General features: G+C 42.4%; 2 protein-coding genes across 2 annotated transcripts; one reads left to right on the forward strand and one right to left on the reverse strand.

The window, feature by feature from the left end:
• Positions 1-7508: 7508 nt before the first annotated feature.
• On the reverse strand, positions 7509-12128 carry zdhhc8a (zinc finger DHHC-type palmitoyltransferase 8a). The gene is made up of 9 exons (XM_040157678.1): positions 12105-12128; positions 11848-12005; positions 11132-11304; positions 10922-11024; positions 10609-10700; positions 10380-10509; positions 10153-10303; positions 9327-9439; positions 7509-9207 (listed from the first exon to the last, which is right to left on the reverse strand). Exons 1-9 carry the CDS (start codon positions 12106-12108, stop codon positions 7951-7953), a joined length of 2181 nt encoding a protein of 726 aa, XP_040013612.1. The 5' UTR covers positions 12109-12128; the 3' UTR covers positions 7509-7950.
• An 8382-nt stretch (positions 12129-20510) lies between these two features.
• On the forward strand, positions 20511-21838 carry LOC120806616 (rhodopsin). Its single transcript, XM_040157955.1, has one exon. It carries the CDS (start codon positions 20511-20513, stop codon positions 21639-21641), a length of 1131 nt encoding a protein of 376 aa, XP_040013889.1. The 3' UTR covers positions 21642-21838.
• Positions 21839-22055: the final 217 nt, after the last annotated feature.

Below are 22055 nucleotides of genomic sequence, written 5' to 3' on the forward strand. Positions count from 1 at the left end.
AAGGCAGACAAAAAAAATACAAATATTAATAAAAAGAGAAGTCTTCAACATGGATGCCAGGTCTCCTCATATTTATACCCCCAACAAAAGCTCTTTCAGCTCATTCAAAACAGCAGTATCATTTGCATCCCTACCAGAAATAAAAACATTATAATTAGGGATCACCAAATAATTGCAATTAATTCTCAGAGGGATATATACTTAATTTCTTAGGAACCCATCAAATATTTGTTGAGTTATTTCATAAAAAAACACAGAAACCGACTCATTGGATCACCATAGTCAGTAGAATTGATCCTCTGGGGACCATGAATATCTGTACAGTTTTATTGCAATCCATCCAATAGCTTTTGAGATATTTCAGTCTGGACCGTAGTGGTGGACTGACCAACTGACACACTGACATTGCCATCCATAGGGCCATGTAGCTAGCCCTGCTAAAAATAAGGTTAAATACTGTGGTGTAAGTATAAACAAAGACCAGAATGTCTATCTAACCTCTGGCTTTTCCTCCATACAGATGTATCTTTGTTTTGTTTTTTTATATCTAAACTTGCCGTCCTCACAGCTTTGAATGATTCCGTCGAAACAAGCAAGTAGAAAAAAGCAGAAACCTGCACTGGTGATTGGGAGTCGGTGTGAGATGGCAGGGAATGACAGTTTAGTGTGAGAGCCGAAAATGTCACTCATGATGGATGAGACCTTTTTTATACTCAAAATGAATTTTAAAGGATTTATTGGCATTTTCTAAGGTTATTGTTTTCAGAAATGAATTCGAGTTTATTATACTTAATGTTATAAATGTCAACCATATAGATCTGTGAGCCAAAATTAATCTTTCATTCATTACGAGCTTCTTTCCACTTTCGAGCTGGTAAACTGTACCTGATACCACCTCACATGCATGCACCTCTTTTGCAACAGATTGCGCACAGAGACACATTAAAAACCACAACTTTCTCTTCAAGGACATCCTTCTGCATCATCTCCGCAGGCTGAATAGAGAAACTCATTCACTTCTTTGTGTCTTTTCTGGGGCACAAGAGTCTGTATCTATCCGTAACCTTCCAACGGTGAACTCATTACTCAGTCCATCCAGTTAAGAGGCCCATCTGCATTGAAGCCCCAAATGACCATTTATCCTCTTTTACCCCTATATGCCCTGACACACCAACTGCCTTCTTGGATACCCAGCGTGAATGTTCATCCACCATCCTTCGGCAAATTCATTCGTTGACATACAACACCTCACCGGCTTTGTTTTAGTTAGGTCCCTGTAAGAGACTATTTGCATCCAGGGCAAAAAGTTGATTTGTAATTCCAACATGTTCATATATTTAGATATTTTCCATAATGCTGCTCACTGACACCACTTTTTCTAAGGTCTTAAACCATGTCAGGGAAACATCTCACACCATAACAAAGAACCTCAAGGACTTGCAGGATTTCTTAAGTGTGTGACGCATGTAGGGGATTTTAAATTACCTTATGTAATGAAGTAGACACAAAGGATGCACACAGTGTATTAATGATAGCTCCCATAAATTTAATGAGAAGTTGGAGTTGGAGCTGGAGCTATTTTGTTTTTAAGTAATCTCATATAACCTTCTGCACCCTTGGTGTTTCTCTGTCTCCCTTGTTTTCCCCTTTATCTTGCTGTGTTGTTCAAAAACAACTGCATTGACATTCTTAGAGAAAGTGCATGTTATTGTCTTTTTTTTGCCTCAGTGCGCCTGAATGCACAAAAAAAACATTATTTACTGAGGAAAGATGATAAAGATGTGAAGATCTGTCACACATCAGATTGCTTTTGGTTGCTTGCTTTTTTACTTACTGACAACATGAACTGTGACTCATATGACCATGAGTCTTTTTCACCCACTCACTAGGTCATGTATGTGCTCAGGTAGTCGTACCAACTGCAGGCATCATGACTTTCAGAGAGGTTAGGAGACCTGCCGAGGGTCCAGTAGCTTGAAAAATTCTGCATGTATTATCAACCTAGCCTTAAACCGATGAATACATGATCCTTGAAATTATTCTAAAGGCAAAAGTTTGTGGCGGTTGAAAAATGAGACAATCTCAGTGAAAACTGTCGTTCTCTTTGTGTTGCTTTCGGTTCATTATTCTTTGTGCCCAGGTCAGATAAATGGAGCTTCAGTCTGAAAATTTAGAATTCTAGAGTTGGTTGATGCCAGCAAAGGGTTTCTGTGTTGTTTCTGTGTTTGGTGAAAACTCCAACCATACAGTATACATACAGTATATTTCTTTTGCTTAAGGACTTCATGTTTCTCAACCATCCACCCAGTTATGGCAGAAAATGCTTTCATTTGGTTGCTGTCCAACAGTCTGTGATTTATTTTCTGCTCCTGTCACCTGACCTGAAACCATTTACACACTCATACACAGGAAACAGTTTTCCCCATGTAAACGGCAAGAATAATTCCTGCTCTACCGAGAGTAAAGATTTAATATGAAAGCGCAAAACAGGCCCACATTTCTGCATCCACACATAGTTGTAAATAAGACTGTTTTGTTGCTGCTGTACAGATGACGAAGCTCTTTGTCATCAGCACAGTAAATGGATAGCAAATTGCCTCTACCATGTGACAGAGATGAATGTAATTATTACTCCCTGTTATATATACACACTGGGATGAACAGAGGGTGCACAGTACAGTATAAAACGCAGGATCTGTCGGCAAACACCCACAGAGAAGAAGACACATTACATTACAGCGTGTTTGTGCGGTGTTAATTGCTATGAAATGCCCACACAGTCTTTGGTGCTCAGCAAGGCATTTCACATCCTTTTCCAGTGGACTCTGCCACACAGAGGCACAGTCAGTGCAGATTTTTGTGCTAATTAAACCCCCGCACTGCCCACCTCTGCTCCGTTCAGGCTGGCATGTGCAGATGAGGCTAATTCAATTTAACGCAGACACAAAACATCTATGTTTAGAGTTTACAAAAAAAAACAGGAAAATGGTGCCAGCAGCATGTTGAATGCCGGTTGTATTTCAGATTGCGCTGCCACACAAAGTGCATAATAACACTGGAAATGCCAGGAAAGGTCAACAAATCAGCTCCAGAAGAGAAAGGTCACCTTTCATTTTTATATTTAAATATTCAAAGAGATCTACGCCTTTAAGTAAGGTGCAGACAAACTGCTCTATTTGTATAAAGTGAACCTGAAATCTGTGTAAATGCTGTTTCTGGAGGGGATCCTGTCAGAATGAGAGTTTGTCCTCAGACTATAAATGACAAAGCAACACCTGACGTCCTGACTTTCACATTGACTAACTGCTGCACCCCCACGGCAAGCTATAGGAACAGCAATAGCTGCCAGTCTGGATCAAGTATATAGTAAACAACTTCTTCCGAAGCAGCGCTACAATACATCCCTTCGTGGTGATTTGATAAATAATGTAAATATTATAAAATTTGCCCCCTCTGAGCCAGAAACAATCTAAGGTTGATTATAATCCAATACCTCCTTGTCAAGTGTCACTGCAGCAAGTGCTTAATCACACCAACAGAGAACCCAGAGAGGAAATGAAATGCATCAGTGGCACTGCAGCTGAAAATGACAATCAGCTAGTTCAGCGATGCCTCTGATGATCAGGCATATCAATGAGCTGAGAGAAAGAGACTGAGAGAGAGATATACACCCACTGCTACAGAGAGAGTCAGCGGCACAAATGTAGGTCAGTCTGCAGCATCTGAAGAAGTATCATAAAAGATTTAGGTGACTTAGAGACTGATTAGAATGAAATCGTCCCGTGTCACGAGGTTATCGCGGGTCCACGTTCCTCATATGGAGATTCACATGCTTCAACGTGTAAGAAGAACCATGGCAACGCAGAAGAGTGCGGGGGATCCAGAGACAGAAAAGACTGAATATGATTGAGCTATTGAACAGGCAGTCTCTGTTTCTCAAGTTATTATTGTTAGGGTTTCATTCGTGAAGTCTCATCCCTTTTGGCCATCTCAGTGTCCAGACTGGGAACTAAAGGTGCCCAGAACGTTGCTCATCATCATTGATTACTTATGAGTGAATACACACAAATGAATTTCAGGTAAAGTTTTGTAAGAAATTTGCTTCTATGTAATGTTATGAGTGGATTTAAAGGGTCAGTTTACCCAAATTGCAGAAGGTAAAAAAAAAAGGTTCTCACTTCTATCTGCATGGAATATACTAGTAATTTTGGTGAACAGTCCATTTAACTAATGTTTAATGTTTACAGTGCCACTTAATCAATCATACTTACTATCAGCTTGGGACATAATTGAGACAAATATGTAAGAGAATGAGGACGGCAGTCTCTTTTAAGACATATTTGTTATGAGAACACATTGTAAGAATAGCATGATGTAAGATGGGGGGCTTCTTAGACACAACTGTCTGCACAGAATACTTTTGATCCATTCCTCTAACTCAACAACCTGCAATCCCTCTTTGCACAGCAGCCTTGTCATTACCATCATTACCATTTTACCCGCGGCTACAGAAACTAGGATGCGTGAGAGGGAGGGAGTAGAGGGGCTGCAAAACAGCAAAGAAAACAACAGAGAGGGGAGTAAAGGAATATAAAACGTCAGATCATCCAAATGCCAATTCTGCCATAGAGTGTTTTCTACAACATTACCCTGTTTTGTTTTGTTTTTTGTGACTTAGTCCCACGCAGGAAAAATTCAAGCAGAGGATGTGAACACTGAATTGGCTTGGCTTAATGCAAAAGGGTTGATTGTGTTGGATTTGAAATAGGTAGTAATATCTAAGAGAGGACAAGATAACGCTGACACTTCAGCACCATTACCTCCCTAGACAAACAACAACTGACTTTAACATTACACCAATAATACCGCACAGGAAAGTAACAGGTCTGTGTTAGAAAATATATTTTTAAATTAAAATTTTAAAATCTTTTATAAAAAGGAGAGCATGATTGTAATGTGTTCTTTTCTATTATTGCCCATTCTAATGGGAATGTGATATGTCTGTTTCGTTATGATTATGATGGGCTTCTTTCTTTTTATGATGAACATGTTGACCAAAAGGAAACTCAGGGAACGGGAGTCATGTGGGTAATTATAGTGATTTTTTTTTTTTGTCTGTGTAAATGAGTTATTTTGTTTTGTTTTAAACTTTCAGAGGCACAGACATCGGAGATGTCTACAAAGTTTTCTTTCGTACTTATGTCTTGTCAGTTGGCAGGTGACAAAACTGCACATCACAGCCAACATCTGGTAAGGAGCAAGACAGAGACACAGCCCGGCTGACCAAATCATTCTTTTATGATTCTCACGTCATCTGACAAAATCAACGTAAATACAGGTCTATGACGAACTTGAACTTTTCTGCCACACAGCTGGTTAAGCTACTGAGGCTCCACCTGTTACTTACACCTCTGTTTAGTCCCCTCCTGCTCTCTGTGATTACCTATACTGTTTTAATAAAGCCACATTCACATTATAGTTGTTCTCATTTACATATTTTGCTGTTGTCAGACAGGACAGGTATGAAATAGGGATTGAATCGGGCCTCATAAATATTACATCTTACCCAGCACTCATTCCCGAGCTGATGCCCTGCTGCGATAAAAATTCATTATTTTTTGATCGCAACATCATCTGACTAAATCAACTACAATACAGGTTCTTTTTCCTGTACAGAGTAAAACACAGAGACAGCATTTTAGGATCTGTCCACTCTGGAGACCTTTTAATAAAAAGGATCAGTTTAAATTCAACTTGAAACACTTCTTCAGAGATGTATACATGGATAATCAGATGCTTCTCATTAGGTCTTTTATGTTTCTTTTTTTGTTTATTTCTTTAAAGATGAATGATGGTAACTACTGTAGCATAGACTATTATCGCTGTGGTTTATGCCACTAGTCAGTGCTACATTCTTTTCCCTGTAAAAAGAGAATAAAAGATTAAAAATAAAACAAAATTTCAAAAAGTTTGTTGAGCTTTGATTCACAGACACTTGAGGAGAGGGTGTCAGTGGCTCCTATACATACATGTAAATTGCAGCTTGTTCACATCTCTCTTGGGTTGTAACAATGCTTTGAAGGCCCTGAATTTGCCCTCATCCTTCTCTGAATTCCTCACTGTCGCCTTTACAGTCTCTTCTGTTAAAAGACTGTGTTAGACCTTTTTTGGCAACAACAACTGCTCTGATGACTAATGAACAATGTTGTTTTCATTTGGCTTGTTGCTCTCTGGTACTCTAACTGAGTGCCCTCTTTTTTTGTGCATGCTCCACATCTTTCGCTGTTGTCAGGTCTTTAACGAAGCTTCATCCCGCTGAATTTACCCGTCTGGTGAGAGATCTGTCAGTTACTCAGCTGTGAAGTAAATTCCTGCCAACACTTCAAATCAGTCAGATACTTCAAGCTTTTCTGTTGTCATATCTGCACCTCCATGATTCCAAGTGCAACAATAACTTCCATGAAAAGCTCCAACATCAGAGGGTCAAATCTTGTAATTTCCTGTCTCATCAAAAATATGTGGCTGTCTATCACGGCTCTAAATAATGAAAATTTCTGTTTTTAAAAATATTTCTGTCACAAAGACTCTGAATGACTTATGATCCTGTCCTGAGAATGAAGGCAAGCCAGAGGAGCAGACTTCTGATGCTGTCTGAAAAAGGAAAATGCAAAATTTGTCTGTGGGATTCCTCATCTGACCCATCTGAAGCATGAAAAAACATTTTTTTTAATCAATTTTTCTTATTATTTTAATATGAAATAACTGTAGTGATAATAAACTGCTGTGAAACAAGGACCTTTTCAAAAACAGGGCAGACCATAGAGCCTCTTCTGGTCTTTTCCATTACTTGTAGCCCCTGACATCAACAGCACGCTGTTTTCTGGCATTTTACACACAATAGCATCATCTACTGGAGCAGACTGCCTCACTAACATCACACCACCTTCTGAAACTGTTCACTAGAGGGTGCCATACACAATTCAAAACAGAAACTGTCGTTGCAAAGCGGGTAAATCATTCACTGAACTGTCTACTTCTCATAATTTCAGTTTTCCCAGCAGTGCTGTCATCCCTGCTAGACACATGTATTAATTTATGCATTGTAGCAATTTTAAAAGGAAATGAATGAACAAGTTAACTTACGTTTTGGCTCTATCTCCAAAAAGCATGTCATCAGCATTGAGTTATGAGCTTAAATTTTTCTTGTGATTTGGAAAAAAAAAGCTAGTGCAAGTATAGTATCTTTGAAGCCAGATTGATAACCAACAGTAAAACACAATTTTCCTTCTGCTGCTTAGAGCAGCAGGTGCTTTAAAAATGTAAAGCCTCATTTACTGTTTCAGTTGATATGTCATTTATATTTGGGAAGTTGTAATCCTGTGCAGATGCCTCCATTGACAGCCATTCACACCAGAAAAATAACATAAAAACAGATGAAAAAATTGAAAATTACAAAATAAGTTTATTCATATAAACAAACTACAAAATTCTATTAAATAAGGGTTTTTTTCAGCAGGAGACAGATTACATAATGTGGTATTAAATGTTTTCACAAAAGCAATATCAAAACACATACAAGCAGATATTAAATTAATCTGTATTATTCAAATAGCTCTTCTGCTTTGACTGAGTTTATAGAGCTCGCTCTGTTTGTAAGAGGAGGCACAACTATCCTGAGATTCACCATTTTTCAGATTTGGTCAAACTTACATGACTTTGCAAGAAAAAGTTTATCATTCACTGTGTATTTGTTTCTCACACACCCTCCCACAAAGGAAAGTCCCAAATGGTCTCTTATTTACAAAGTATTTTGGAGCTGTGAAACTGAGACTAACACTGCATAGATGATTCATTCACACCACCAGAAAAAAAGAGAGAATAAAAAGAGTTTTTTTTCAGGGCTCCCAGGGTGACTGAGTTCTTCCCATCAGAGGGGTATGTGAGCAAGGATTATTTTGCATTGGCATATGAGTTGTAGGAAGGGGCGGAGGAGGTGGAGGAGGAAGTTAAACGAGATAGGGTGGATGTAGAGGAAGGGAGAGTTTGCATCTGTCTGTCAGGAGGACAGTATGCCGGAGAGGAAGACCTGCCTTTGCTTTGCAGGCTGCTGCTGCTGCTGCTCTGCAGAGGAGAGCTGGAGGTTTTCGGGCCTCGAGTCAGAGACGATGTGGAGGAGCTGGAGAGTGGTGAGGTCCTCATGCCATAACCAAGAATACCTGTGCTCATCAGAAACTCCCTGGAGCCATAGGCGGGAGGAGTTGGTCCACGGGAGCCTAGAGATCGGATGTTGTCTGGTGGTAGACTCCGCCTGCTGGGGATGTCATAGATCCCCATGTCTGGGCCATAAAGCACCTGGGATCTGGCTTGGAGACGCAGCATCCTCTCCCTCTCCTCCATCTCCCGTCTCTCGTGGATAGATGCCATGATGGTTTTTGAAAAGTTATCATAGCGCGCAGCAGCAGACTTCTGAGGTGTCAAGGCCTGTGGACCGAGATCTCGAAGACTGTCTCGAAGACTTTGAGAGGTCATATCTCGCATGGCCAGACCTGGAGGGGGAATGTCTCGTGATGTTACGCTTTGGGATGCAAGGTCTTTTGGCATCAGCCCTTGAAAAGCAGGAGATGGGTCTCTTTGAATGAAACCTTGGAAGGAGGGCGAGGGATCCCTTGAGTTGAGACCCTGCAAAGAAGGTGAGGGGTCCCGATGCTGAGGAGACTGTCTAGTGACTCCCATAAACACGGGACTGTAGGCGTGAGGAGGTGGCCGCTGCACTACAGTCCCATCTGTGCCCAGGGCCATAAAGTGAGGGTGGTAGCTGACTGCAGGAACCCCTCTCTGAGCCAGGAACTGAGGGTCTGCAGGGTTGATGAGGTTATCATAAGAGAGGCTGCTGCTGCTGCTGCTGCTGTGGTTGGCCAGCAGGCTGGAGGAGGAGATGATGCCCAGTGGAGGATTGGATCCCAAACCGTCAGCATGCATGGCAGGTAACTGGGATTTGCCACCATGCCGGTTACTGTGTTTGAGGGTGAGGGAGCGGGAGTTGAGCGTCAGAGAGTTGAGCTGCAGCGAGCTGGATGTGGTGTTCGTCTGCAGGGGAGGCAGGACAGGTAAGCCCGTCTGCTGGCTGCCTCTCGCAGGGCTTTCTTTGGACTCAGAGCGAAGGTCCGGACTTTTGTTGTTCCCTTGCTGCTCTGAAGTCTTCAGCAACTACACAACACAATAGAAGGCAGACACCAATGTCTTTCAGACATGGATCAAAACAAAGAACTGGATATTAAAGATCACACTCCTACAATCCAATAAATCGATATCAGACTACTAAGCACCTGCTCTGGTGGAATGGGTGACGATCCTCTGGATATGGCCTCCAGGACTGGCCGTAGCTGTGGCACAGTGGGAATGGATACAGGAATGATGGATTTGGTATGATGTCCCATCTCTGAAAAAGAAGTCACCTTGGGATTAATTATAGGCAACAGCAAATTTAGCAAAAACCCACAAATACAGTCCAGCAATGACACCATGAAGGAGTATTTTAAAGGATATGGATGGCAATAATCTATATTTTTCTTATTGTCAACAAATCCCGGGAAAAGACCTTTACAAGTTCTATAGCTAATGGCGCCCAGCCCCAAGCTCATTGGTCCCTACTGAAATCTTTAAATCTCTAAAAAATGGATCACATATATATACTTGACATCTTTTAAAAAGCCGACATCATTTATTAAAACAGCAGGACATTGTAGTTTTTAGCAAACATTACTCATACAGGCATAAATGGCGCATTTGTTTGGGACTACTTTCAGTCGTGGATTAGTACAGTCTTGGTGCACTAGCCAGTGTTAACAGCACAGTGTGTGTGTGTGGGGTTGAATCAAAGGAACCCACGGTGCCCTTATTCATTGCAGTGAACACACAGATGATGCAAAGACAATACTTGCTAGCAGAATCAGTACATTGTTGGTTTTTGTTGACTGTAATAAAAATACAGAAACTTACCAGACTTATCCTTTAATTGACTCTACAGACATATATGTAGACTTAGACCTCAATGTAATGGGTATCTTTGTCACTCTACAAATATATGCTGTGAGAATATTGCTGCAGTGCTGTGTCTGGTTATCACAGTATATATTTGTCATTCTACAGTACCATCCATTGCAGCTAGATGGCTTTTCAGCAGGCCATGGTCTGGTTTTGGTGGCAGCGCTGGTGGAGTTTTCACTTGCTTGATGTCTGACATCTCGACAGCTGCGGCTGAGGCTTGCTGGCAGGACACAAGAGGCAGGGAAACATGAGAGATCTAATAAATGATCTTGACAAACAAGCTCACCGTCCTTAGATGACATGTAAGAAAATATTTAACTGTTCGCGCATACGTTATTTTGGAGATTCTGACTCTGTATCCCGTTGTCCCTGACTTTCACTGGCATCTGCCTGTCGATATCTGGTCTCAGGAACGGAGGCTGAACATGGATGACTGTTTTCTTACAGGGCCTTGCTGTGTACCTGGTGTCACAGGACAGACACAGACAGCAAAGAGTCGGCGGATGTGCTATATGGCTTCCTAAAACGCTGAAGATAATTTAGAAAAGAAATGGCTCTCACTTTGGAGAGACAGGACTGCAAACCAGATACTCCAGATTGTTACAACAACCTCGTGTAAAAGGATTTACTCCACCTTGAAACTTCCCAGTTACCTGTGGGATCATTAAAAGATAAAAATGCACCTGTTAATGTTATTACTGTCCTTGTATATACATCATGTTTTAGAGATATTTTCACTTATATTAGATAAATGCATCAGAATAACACCATTGTAAAGTTCTAAAGATAGACTTTATTGATGTAATTCACAATTTTAATGAGAGTAGCTTCACTGCTCCTGACAGTAGTTTTATATTTTGAAAATAAAACTGACTTGTTCGTTTGTGGTGCGCCCTCTGGACACCAGGTACAGGTGGAATCCAGTGAGACCCAGGACAGGGATAAGAAACAGGCCTGATATACTGATCACTACCAAACTGGAAATACAGATCAGGAAAACTGCTTTGTATTAGTCTCAATTAACATATATTTACCCATATAAGGAACAGATAGACGCACACACACACAGTGTATATAAGGATACGTGACAGTGCAATGCAGCTTCCACAATTGGTCCATGTGGTGCAGGACGTATATGAGGCCAAAGGTGAAGACACCGATCATGTGAACTGTCAGTGACAACAGAAACAGGAAGAAGTAGCGGTAGTTGCGCCTTCCGATGCAGTTGTTCACCCAGGGACAGTGATGGTCAAAGTCCTGGAAGGAGATTGTGGAAAAAGCAAAATCTAATTAACCAGAGCCAGAAAAAACATATATCACTCGGTGTATATGAAAGATTTTGCACCACAGATTCACAGATTGGTGGCTCCGTAACTTGTAGAATATCCACTGTGCTTTCTAAATACACTTCTTTTAATATAGGTTGTCTGAACTGTTTTTCAAATTGCATTTCTACAGAGACTACAAAGGATCTGAGAAAAGGATTAACCTGATTAATGAGAACTCTCTCTCCCCCTCCATCGCACTCCGTCCATCATTCACTGCAGAAATCCCCCTTTATTGACTTTGCCCACACACACTGCTACACTCGCTCATAAACACTATTCATTTTTCTCCCTGATCTGTCCAAGCATGGCTTATATTTTCTCACTCTACCACTCATTTCCCCCATTTAAATCCCCTATGTTTGTCTTCAGTCTCCCCTGCACCTACTATTGCTTATATACTATCAGTGGTATATAGTATGTATATATACAGTATATAATATCCTTGCTTGTTTAAATCTTTCTACAGACTAACCTCCACACAGTGATCACAGACGCTGCAGTGCGAGCAACGCGGAGGTCTGTAGAAATGACACGAGGCGCACCACTTCATGCGCACCTGGACGCCCTTCACATCCACGTTCTTGTACAATGGAGCGCGGAACTCATCCTCCTTGTCCTCATCCTCATTAGCTGGAAAAAAGAGTTTGTGAAATTGCAAAATTACACTGCCACCTACAAAAAAACCCTCATCTCTCCTACTATAAGCATAATGTCCCTTTGATTACTAACCCATTGGGAGAACACCAGCATCCATAAAGGTTGCCAAGGTGAAGTTGGCCAGCACAAAAAGGAAGAGGATGGCACAGCATGGTGGCACAGCAGGGCAGATGGTCACAGCCAGCCACGGGCATCTGATCATACACACACAGCAGAAAAGAAAAAAAAAAAAGGAAAGATGTTCATGCACTTGTCACTGAGCGTTCATTCGAAGCAGGATTCAGGATGTAAATCAAGGGTTTGACGGTGTTTCTGAGCCTAGCGCGTATTCATCCCTTAGAGGTTAATGTTAACACAAATCAGTGCTACCAAAAGATTTTTAAGGGATAATCTTCATCCCATTTATTCTTATGGGAGCAGTGGGTCCCACAAGTAATTGTTTACAGTGATAAAGATAAGCATGTATTAGCATGTGTTCACCCGTGCCCACATCCAGGGATTAAATGACTGGGTCTCTCCAGGCAGAATGGTTCTGCACCATGCAGCAGTGGCAAGACAGTCACTGTACCTGTGTCACACAGTGAAGCAGGTCTCGATACCTGAAGGCAGGCAACTAATGATGATGAACCATTCGATGAACCATTTAGTCAGAAAATCATGAAAGATATCCCTCACGTGTTCCCTGAGCCCAATATGACGTCCTGTCAGGCTGTCACATTACTGTTGCGTTGTGAAAACCTAAAAGCCTTTGGAAGGCTGATTACGTTTATTACGTTACTGATACGGTTTTTTTTTGAGGCCAACACTTTTTTTAGATATATCCGAACTGTAAAAATCCAATAATAATATATCGGCCGATGGCGCTTTTTTTTTTTTAACATGAACAAATAATATTAACTCTCTTGATACAGATCCTTAGACTTCTGTTTTTTAAAGAACTGTGATCAACATTATGAATGGGACATTTTAAAGTTTAAAAAAAACAAAAAACAAAGAAACTTATCATAGCTCTCTGGTTTGCAAATTATGTAATGGTGACACTGTCCCAGAATTACCTCAGACCTCGTCTGGCATTTCTGTACTGCAACTTCTTGTCACTTATCAGCCGACTTATACACGTCCGACATGATATATCTTTAACAAACTAATATCTGCCAATATATCAGCCTGGTCGATTTATCGTTCTTGCTCTGATTACATTGGCACAGAGGCCAGGTCAGGTCAGGTTCATGCTGAACCAAAAAAAATCATGTGCGATAATACTAACCAGTTTGAATGAAGTCTGCACATGACCATGATAAGCAGTCAAATAGCCATAATACAGCTGTCCAGTTAAAGCAAATGATACATGAATGAATGCACAAAAAGTCCAAGGAAAGACGTTGCAAGAAATTCAAATCAGTGGAGCTGGTAAATTCGATCTTTCAATATTTTTAATCATATAAATTCATTTTTTAAAATGCTGTAAACTTTAAGTGCTTCTCAAAAACTAATTTGAATCTTTTTCTTAAATCACGGTATTGATCTTTGTGTCCTGTCTAGATTTTAGCCAGTAATCTTTCTTTGTGCCCTAGAATCTTAGGGAACTATCACTTATCTCTTCCAGCGACTCAGTGTGTGTGTGTGTGTGTGTGTGTGTGTTTGTGTGTGTGTGTGCGTGTGCATGTGTCTGTGTGTGTGTGTGTGTGTGTGTGTGTGTGTGTGTGTGTGTGTGTGTGTGTGTGTAGACGTGCTGAACTATACTGAATGTGAGTATGATTATATCTCTACTGTGTGAGATTAGAGGGAGAGGCACTGTAATCAGGTTACAGTGGTAGACCGAGAGGAAAAGATTCACTGGATTAGATTAACAGTGTTTTAAACATCACGTTTAACCTACATATACACTGTATGGGAATTTTATATTTGAATAATCGATTGTTACAATTTTTGGTATGGTATCAATATAGGTAGAGATGAATGTGTGAATGTTATAGGACTGTTGAATGGAAACACTGTGACAGGACCAGGAAAATGTGTAAAACTGGTTCCTTTTTTCCGTACAAATTTTTTTTCAGACATGAGCGCGTAAAACATAAAGACATGTATGTGATTAAACACAACGTTTGATCAAAAGTGAAAAACACAAACAAAATTAACATTCATATGCTACGGTTATGCACTTCATCCCACCAGTGCAGCTTCAATCCCCAAACCTCCCAGCTGGTTTTAGGCTGTGGGGGAGGGGTCGCCTCCCAACAAGAGGAATTCTTGCTTTTGCCGTGCCATCTGCAAACCCAGTAATCCCTGGATTATGAAGTCTGGATTACAGACCATTTCTGCCAGTCCAGTGCATCGTGGCTTCCTCACATTAGATGCTAAACACACAAGAGTGTGCAGTCAAAGCTCACCATATATCACAGCACACTACTATATACCGTATACCATGAGATAAATCCAGATGCTTCACTACTGGTAGTCAACAACTGCAGAAGACCGTAACAGATGACGCCACAACATTCACAGCCTTTGTTCAGTAGGTGAGGAAATATTGGAAAGAGGACAATAATTTTCTTTGTAGATTTCTACAAATTTAGCATAATGAAATTATAGGAACCTTAAGAACCAGTGAATGTGTGACAAAAAGACCCCCCCACACACACACACACACACACACACACACACACACACACACTCCCTCAGGCTGCTATTCAGGATTTATGTCCAAGTTTTTCTCTAAATATGGTCATGTTTGACATGTGCTTACACTGTCACAGCTCATCAGTTACATTAAGCTGGGTAACTGGAGCTGCTGGTTAGTTAAAACACTCCTCCCATCAAAGTCTGCTCAAGTAAACCCCACTAAACTGGACTGAACTAAATAAAACCATTTTCATCATTAATTCTAATTTACTGTAAAAATTAATAGATAGATAGATAGACAGATAGACAGATAGAGACACTACAGATGAAACAGAGCTGAACCGGGGGCCTATAACACTGCACCTTACTGACTTCTTCGGGACAAGACTACATAGTGGAGACCTCTGCGTGGACGGTGAGTCCACATCTGTCTGTCACATCTGTCTGTCTCTCCCTGTGGACCATCTGGACCGCAGGGAGAGGACAGTTCATTACACGGCAGCGTGGCAAGACAAGCCCCCACCTAATGAAACAGCCCTGGCAGAGCTGTATTAAATCACACAGAACAGTAAGCGGCTCTGCAATCTGGACACTGCCCACGTCCCCGCAGTGGGTCAGTGGCACAGCAGACATCGCACAGTCAGTCATGCGGCAAGTTCACTACAGTATGGCAGCCAGGGTCCCTTTGTCAAATATTGTCACGGTTACACAAGTGACATCACTGTCATGTGATCCATCAGATTTCTAGATACAAAATCAGTACGGAAAACTGTAGCAGTGAATAAATAACCAAAGACTGTACGATAAACCTCGTCGTGTGCTCACAATGTCCTCGGTTCAGCCTTTTTCACATGATCTGTGACTTGTGTAATCCAAATTTCATCTTTCCTGTTCTGACTGCGCGCCCTCCAACAAAGATGCTTTAGGACCGTGGCTTTCGGAAACTATGTTCAAAAAACAATTAATTCGATTGGACTTTAAACGGGACATTATCTTTTGATGCGTGCAAGCAAAGCCATTCAAGCTTTTCCTCAGTGAGGAAAATGAATGTAACATACAGAATGTGTACATTTAAAATATGAATTTTAATGTCATTTCAGTATATTGCAGTGTTTTTAACACAACGTTTGCTCAGCTCAACTACTTTAAATGCTTATACTTCAACTGACAATTTCAGCGCTTCATCTTCAACTGCAACTCCCATACAATATTTCACATGAAAACAACGGTTTATTTTAAACTCTTCACAACGCAGGGTAGCAATTTTGAGCTTGAGCAAACACATTTTATTTTCAGAAAATGTAGCCTTTTCTAGTTTCGATATATTTCTGTATTCTAAACACACAGATTACTCGGTAGATAAGAAAGATTTTCTGAGTCTCGGCAGAGTGAAACTTAATTAGCAAGGGACATTTTTCTCAGTCGTTCTGGTGTCTGTGGTCTTTGTCGGGCGCAGTGACCTGCCTGAGTTTAACAATGCACAAAACCTTAAGCACTAACCCAAACACAAGTTCACGGTCAGAGGAACAAAAGCAGGAAACCGGTAACTGATGAATTTTATCAGGCAAAGGAAGGGAAAAGCGCTGCACCATTTCTACAGGTCGTCCTCTGAGTCCACCGAACCTGCAGTAGAAACAGCAATGGAAGCATGCATGCTTCCACTACTAATGCATACACGGAGGCCCAGGCGCACAGACACCGGTGATTGCATTACCAAGTGGAAGGGGCTAGGGCTTTAAAAATATAACATGACTGCAGGGTTTAGAACCAGGGTTTACTTTTTTTTCTGCAGTGGAGGCCTTGTTAAAATGAAGGGTCAAAGTGTTCATGAATATAAAAAGTAACAAAAAAAATGATGTGCACTTTTTCAGCATAAATATTGACACAGCAGTGCGCACGAGAGTATTCACAGTACACTGCTTTGAGGATACATGGCCTAATTGGCTAGCATTCGCTAACTACTGTATGTTCCCGTGATTCACACTGACCAGGTTAAAGGCAAGGGTGATGTTATGGCAGATGACTAGGGATGTCCTTTTGACTCAGTGTTACCAAGGTGGGGCTTAACGGAGCGTGGCACCCGTCCATCTCTGCTTTTGGAGGAAGGGAGTCACTCCAGCTGCAGATGCTGACTTGGCAGATATGCGGGACATCAAACAAGTTGTTGCCCATATCAGAAAAACTTCTATATTCACTGGCAGCCGACAAGACACAGAGTTTCGGCCAATTTTTCTCCTCAAAGAAAATGTTCCTTACTTCCTGCTTGAAGCTGATATGAATGGTCCTTAAGTCTACTGTATGGACTTCCATAAAAGGGGAAACTAAATTAGGGTGCTTGATACACTCACACGACAAGTTAACCTGCAGATGTTATAGCAAAATATTATACTGCTGGTCAGTTAGACGGTGAGGTTTTCAACTAAGATATTAACACACAATAGTTCGGGTGCCTTTAGAGCCAATGGGGTCAGAAAATTTTAACCTCTATTCTACTGGGCTGAGTTATAAGGCAATTTCAGATCAAAGCAACCCTCGTCCCACGAGACGCAGATTCACCACTCGTTCAGTCAATCATTTGCAGTGTACTGGTTCTGCTGGTTCGGCACTGCAGACCCAATTAAGTGATCTCTTTTCAATCCATCGCGTCAGCAGGCCTTCAATTTTTTTGTTTTTTATCTTGAAGAGTATGGATGGAGTTCTATTCCTGAGGGCCCAAAGTCTCATCACTGCGGCAATTAGACAGCTGTCGAGTTGTCTAATGAATATTATTGTGACATATTTTTATGTTCCAGCGTGGTGAAAGCTCCAGCATATATTAAAAGTACAATATAAATATTTATATTTATACATCAGATTCCTACAACTACATCTGCACAGACTAGACAGCCCCGAAGGAGAGAAACTCTAGAGTAACAGCGTCATTAAATGTGTTGATATACGGATCCTTAAGCCCATGATGTGGTATAAGACCACCATCTAAAAACTATAAAATGAATGTGTGTTCAATAGTGAAAGTCACTCCAGGGAGGTTAGAGTAAATATCTGCCCAGACTCCATTTTTCCCAGATGGGGGATCACATGGCATCAGTCAGAGGATCCTAATCCCACACTCCCAATCTGGTGTCAGGTTTCAGGGGAGACGGTGCGTGGCTGGAGAACACAAGAGAAACTAGGACAGATATGGCTATGGAGGTCCAAGGTCAGTAGACGGGAAGAGAGCTAATGAGGTGGGAGCCTTCATTTAGTAAGTCGATAGTGGATATCTGAGAGTTTTTCATATTTAAATTAGGGTGCTATAATATCTGACACTGATCTGCTTAATTTTGTCCCTTTTTATGTAGCTCTTGATGAAGGCCCACATACAGTAAGTAAAGGCTTTGAAATACCATCAGTCAGACATACCTATAGTCATCATTTAAATTGGATTCTAGGGTATTATAGGATCATTTTATTTAATTTTTTCTTGCATGCCAGTGTTGGCATGAGTGGGGTCTCACAAATAGGTCAAAATAAGGAGGCACTTTTACCAAATGTTGCATGGAAATGTGAAGTTCGATCAGATCGTGACACAAACTTGAAAAAAAACAAAACAAATAAATTTACAGGCTTTTGCAGAGGTTGTGTTTGATTTCCTCCAGCTAAATTTATGACACATGGGGGTCGAAATGACACGCTGATTCATGCTGATGATCCCCTAAACTGTGCTCACACCGAGTCCTCGGGGTGCACCGGGTGGGCAGGCACCCAGACTAGCCCAGACCGTGAGCCGACCAGGTCAGATGTTAGCCGCCCCTGGCGGGTCTGCCTTCAGAGTGAAGTCGGTGAAGAAGAGGAAGAGGAAGAAGGAATTGGTGCTCTGTTTCTTAAACAGCTTCAAGCCTGGTCTTTGAGCACTTTTTTAAAAAATTAATTAAGGGGATGAACTAAAAATCAATAATCAGAATAAAACTGTGGGGTCGATATTAGTGGATGTTTAGGGATGGCAGAGAAGAAGGTACATTTTATGGTCCCAAAATTTAAATCCAGACATATTTGAATGGAGATAGCTGACGCCTGATGGTTGATGATGGATGTCTGGATGAAATAGATGGGCATGGGCTCTCCTCCGTGGAGACAACCAGCAGCGGGCGTCACCAACTTTTTCACTCATCGGGTCGCACTTACGTGAAGACGAAGAACAGGGAGGTAGAGCCGACCAGGAGGCAGGCGGCCGTGCACACCGGGATGAAGGCGCCGGGCTTCGGCGAGTCGCCGCCGCCGGCGGGCATCCTGTCCTCTGCACACTCACCAGCGTCTCATCCTAAACCAAAGCGGCCGCGGACGTCGACGGACGGAGCCTCGTTGCTTGGCCTGTGTATATTTCGGACAAAGCCCTTCATAAACCACAGAGCGCTGGAAAACGAGACTCATAGTCGACCAGGAGCCCGCAGCTCCGCGCACAGTCCGCCCCGTCTGTCCCGGCACGCCAGCAGCGCACGGATGCCGCCTCTGGTTTATCCCAAAGGTGGAGCTTTTACTCATGAATGACGTGAGGCACCACTACACCACAGCGAGACCCCCTTCTGTGATCTGAGGAACACACACACACACACACACACACACACACACACGCAAAAAAAGCTGAATAAAGTGTAGGTTTTCCTCTGTTATTTCTCGCCGCCCCACTAAATTTGTCAAACGCGACCACTCCTGTTCATGTTCGTAGGAAGTTATCAATAGCGTGCGAAATCTGATCGTCGCAAAAACGACCCGACGAGTGTCGCACCAAACATTTTATGAACTGATGATTCCCGTCCACACGCGTCTCGACACGACCGGGGCACAACTTGGGTACCACTTACTAGTAAAAGCACCCTCTAGTTGCTCCCTGTGGCCGTAGCAGTGGTCAGTAAAAACATTTACTAATGCTTCGCAGCGCAGTTACGGCGAACAGCCTTCGGGTTGCCAGGTCGTGGGAAAAAAAAAAATCCTCCCTCGCGCATCCCACTCGCCTCGTCCTTTAGTGGAACCTCGAATCCATCAGGAGACACAAACAGACTGCCGGCCCGCTTACCACCTGGACGAGGTCTGCGCAGCTTCTGGGCCAAAATCCATCTATTAACAACCTTGTTAACAGTCACAACCGCGCACTGGGTGGGCTTTTCCCACAGTGAGAAATCCATGAGCATTACCCCTGAGGAGGAAAGAGGAACGAAAAGTTCCGCTGGCATTAGGCAGCCGCCGCTTACAATAAAAGGGGGGGGGGGGGGGACGCGAGCACCTTAAGAAACTGCAATCGGACGGTGGGCTGCAGTGTTTAGTGAACTCCTCGGGACAAAACAGCTGAGGGAAAAATCCCAAAATGTGCGTTGCCACTGGGCTGTGAAATCGAGTGTTGCTGCATGGAGAATAAATGGGGCGCTCACTTTGTGCAGCTGTGTGCTGCTGAGTTGATTTCTCCCAACCTCAGAGGAGAGCTGGACCGAAAATAAAGATCTCATTTGCATGCAGGAACTCGGACAAAAATGTAATGGGTCAACAGGAGAGTCAGCGCCCCAATTCAGTGTCTGTTTTTTTTTTCTCCAGACTCGGAATGGGGGCGAAAGAGGCAATAACTGCTCCAGAGCAGAGGAATAACAATGATGAAATAAAATAAATATGAGCACTCAGATTTAGTCAGGGGAAGCTACTTGGGGGACATCTCAGTGGGACTACATGATTAAGGCTCCACGAGGGAAAACAATATGATAAGACATCAAATGTCATTGGGTTGGGCCTCATACCCTCCTCTATAAATGTCAAAAGACCAAAGCATCCAACATTAAAACCTGGGGAAACTGTATATAAAGTGTGGTTGTCACCTCATATTGTGAAACAATGGATGCAGAAGAGTTGATTGAGTCCATCATCAGGGCTCTCATGTTTCTCACAGGGATCCTGGGAAACAACTGGCTGGCTATACGCTCCCTGCCCAGGCAGAAATCTGGCATCCGCACCAACGAGGTCCTTTTCATCAACCTGGCGGTCTCCAACCTCATCACCAGCTACCTGGTGGACCTGCCTGACACCATTGCAGATTTTGCCGGCCGATGGTTCCTGGGGGAAACCTTCTGCGGTGTGTTTCGTTTTTGTTCTGACCTCTCCGAAACCAGCAGCATCTACACGACCTTCTTCATCAGCGCTTTCTGGCACCAGAAGCTGGTCGGGTCCCTGAAACGTGGGGGAGCACCGGTGCGGCTGGACAGCCTGTGTCTGGTGGGCTGTCTGCTGGCCGGGAGCTGGATGGTGGCTGTGGCCTTCAGCATCCCACATTTTTTCTTTGTCGTAGTTGAGGGAGGAAACGACAGCCATGAGGACTGTGTAGACATCTTTCCTAACGCATTTGCCAGGCAAACCTACGACACCTTTTATTTAACCCTGGCTAATGCGCTCCCCGTTGCTGGGATTGTATTTGCCAGTGTCCAAATTGTCATCACTCTGCTTCAAAACCAGCGACGCATAAAGGCTCATAACTCTGACGCCACCAGGGAAAGTGTTCGAGATGAAAACAGAAATGATGAGAGCTCTGTCAGCATGGATGCTGGACCAGGCACCTCAAAAGATCGCAAAGATTCTGCATCCCGGAACATTTATACGGGCATAGCTGCTTCCCACTGTCCAAACGGGGGCATGTCTGGTCACAGTTCCCACAGTTCTCCCATCAACAGGGGAACTAACACCGACGGCAGAGTTGGAGCTCAACCAGGTCTTTCTCGGCCCAGCCAGATGCTAACTAAGCCCAGTACGAGCACAAGCACTCAGGTGAGGGCAGCCAAGAGTGTGGTGGCTGTGGCCAGCGTATTCCTGGTCTGCTGGCTGACTCATCTGTTTCTGCGCATCACCAACAGCATCCACACCTCCTCAATAATGGTGGAGGTGGCCAGCTATATTGCAGCCTCCTACACCTGCATCATCCCCTACATATTCCTGCATGGAGTGAAAAAGCTTTCTTGCTCATGTAAAAGGTAGAAATGTGTACACTGCATCCACTTTATACTCAGTGTAGTGTTTCTCTAATCTAATATTCAAGTGGTCTCAAAACTACTATTTGTCTCTCATATCCAGTCAGAAAGCCCCAAAAGCCTAAAAAGAAAACTAAACGTGAGAGCGCTTTATTGTCAGGGTTAAACAGCTTTGAAGTGTTCTGTCTAGTGATCTCAGGCTGAAAGGCTCATCTTTTAATGTCATCTTTTAATATCAGACATTGCTAAGCTTACTAACATTTTTATTCTATTTGCTGTTTTCCCAACATGAATACATATAATCATACATTTATTACAAAAATGAAATATTGTTTGCGTTGCTTTTCACATAATTTTATTGTTTTATCATTTGTTCAGTATTTTACTTCTCAACTATGAAATCCCTTGTAACTTTATTTTG

The sequence above is a fragment of the Xiphias gladius genome, chromosome 20, assembly GCF_016859285.1.
Source record: "Xiphias gladius isolate SHS-SW01 ecotype Sanya breed wild chromosome 20, ASM1685928v1, whole genome shotgun sequence".
In the NCBI taxonomy this organism is placed as follows: domain Eukaryota; kingdom Metazoa; phylum Chordata; class Actinopteri; order Istiophoriformes; family Xiphiidae; genus Xiphias; species Xiphias gladius.

Bases quoted from the DNA above. Each gene is read 5' to 3' on its own strand.
- zdhhc8a (XM_040157678.1), bottom strand. The intron at 10,701-10,921 runs GTCAGTTTTATT...ATGATCCCACAG, and splicing joins GGCGCACCACAAACGAACAA to GTAACTGGGAAGTTTCAAGG. The intron at 9,208-9,326 runs GTGCTTAGTAGT...TGTGTTGTGTAG, and splicing joins CACCCATTCCACCAGAGCAG to TTGCTGAAGACTTCAGAGCA.
- LOC120806616 (XM_040157955.1), top strand. From the start codon at position 20,511: ATGGATGCAGAAGAGTTGATTGAGTCCATCATCAGGGCTCTCATGTTT.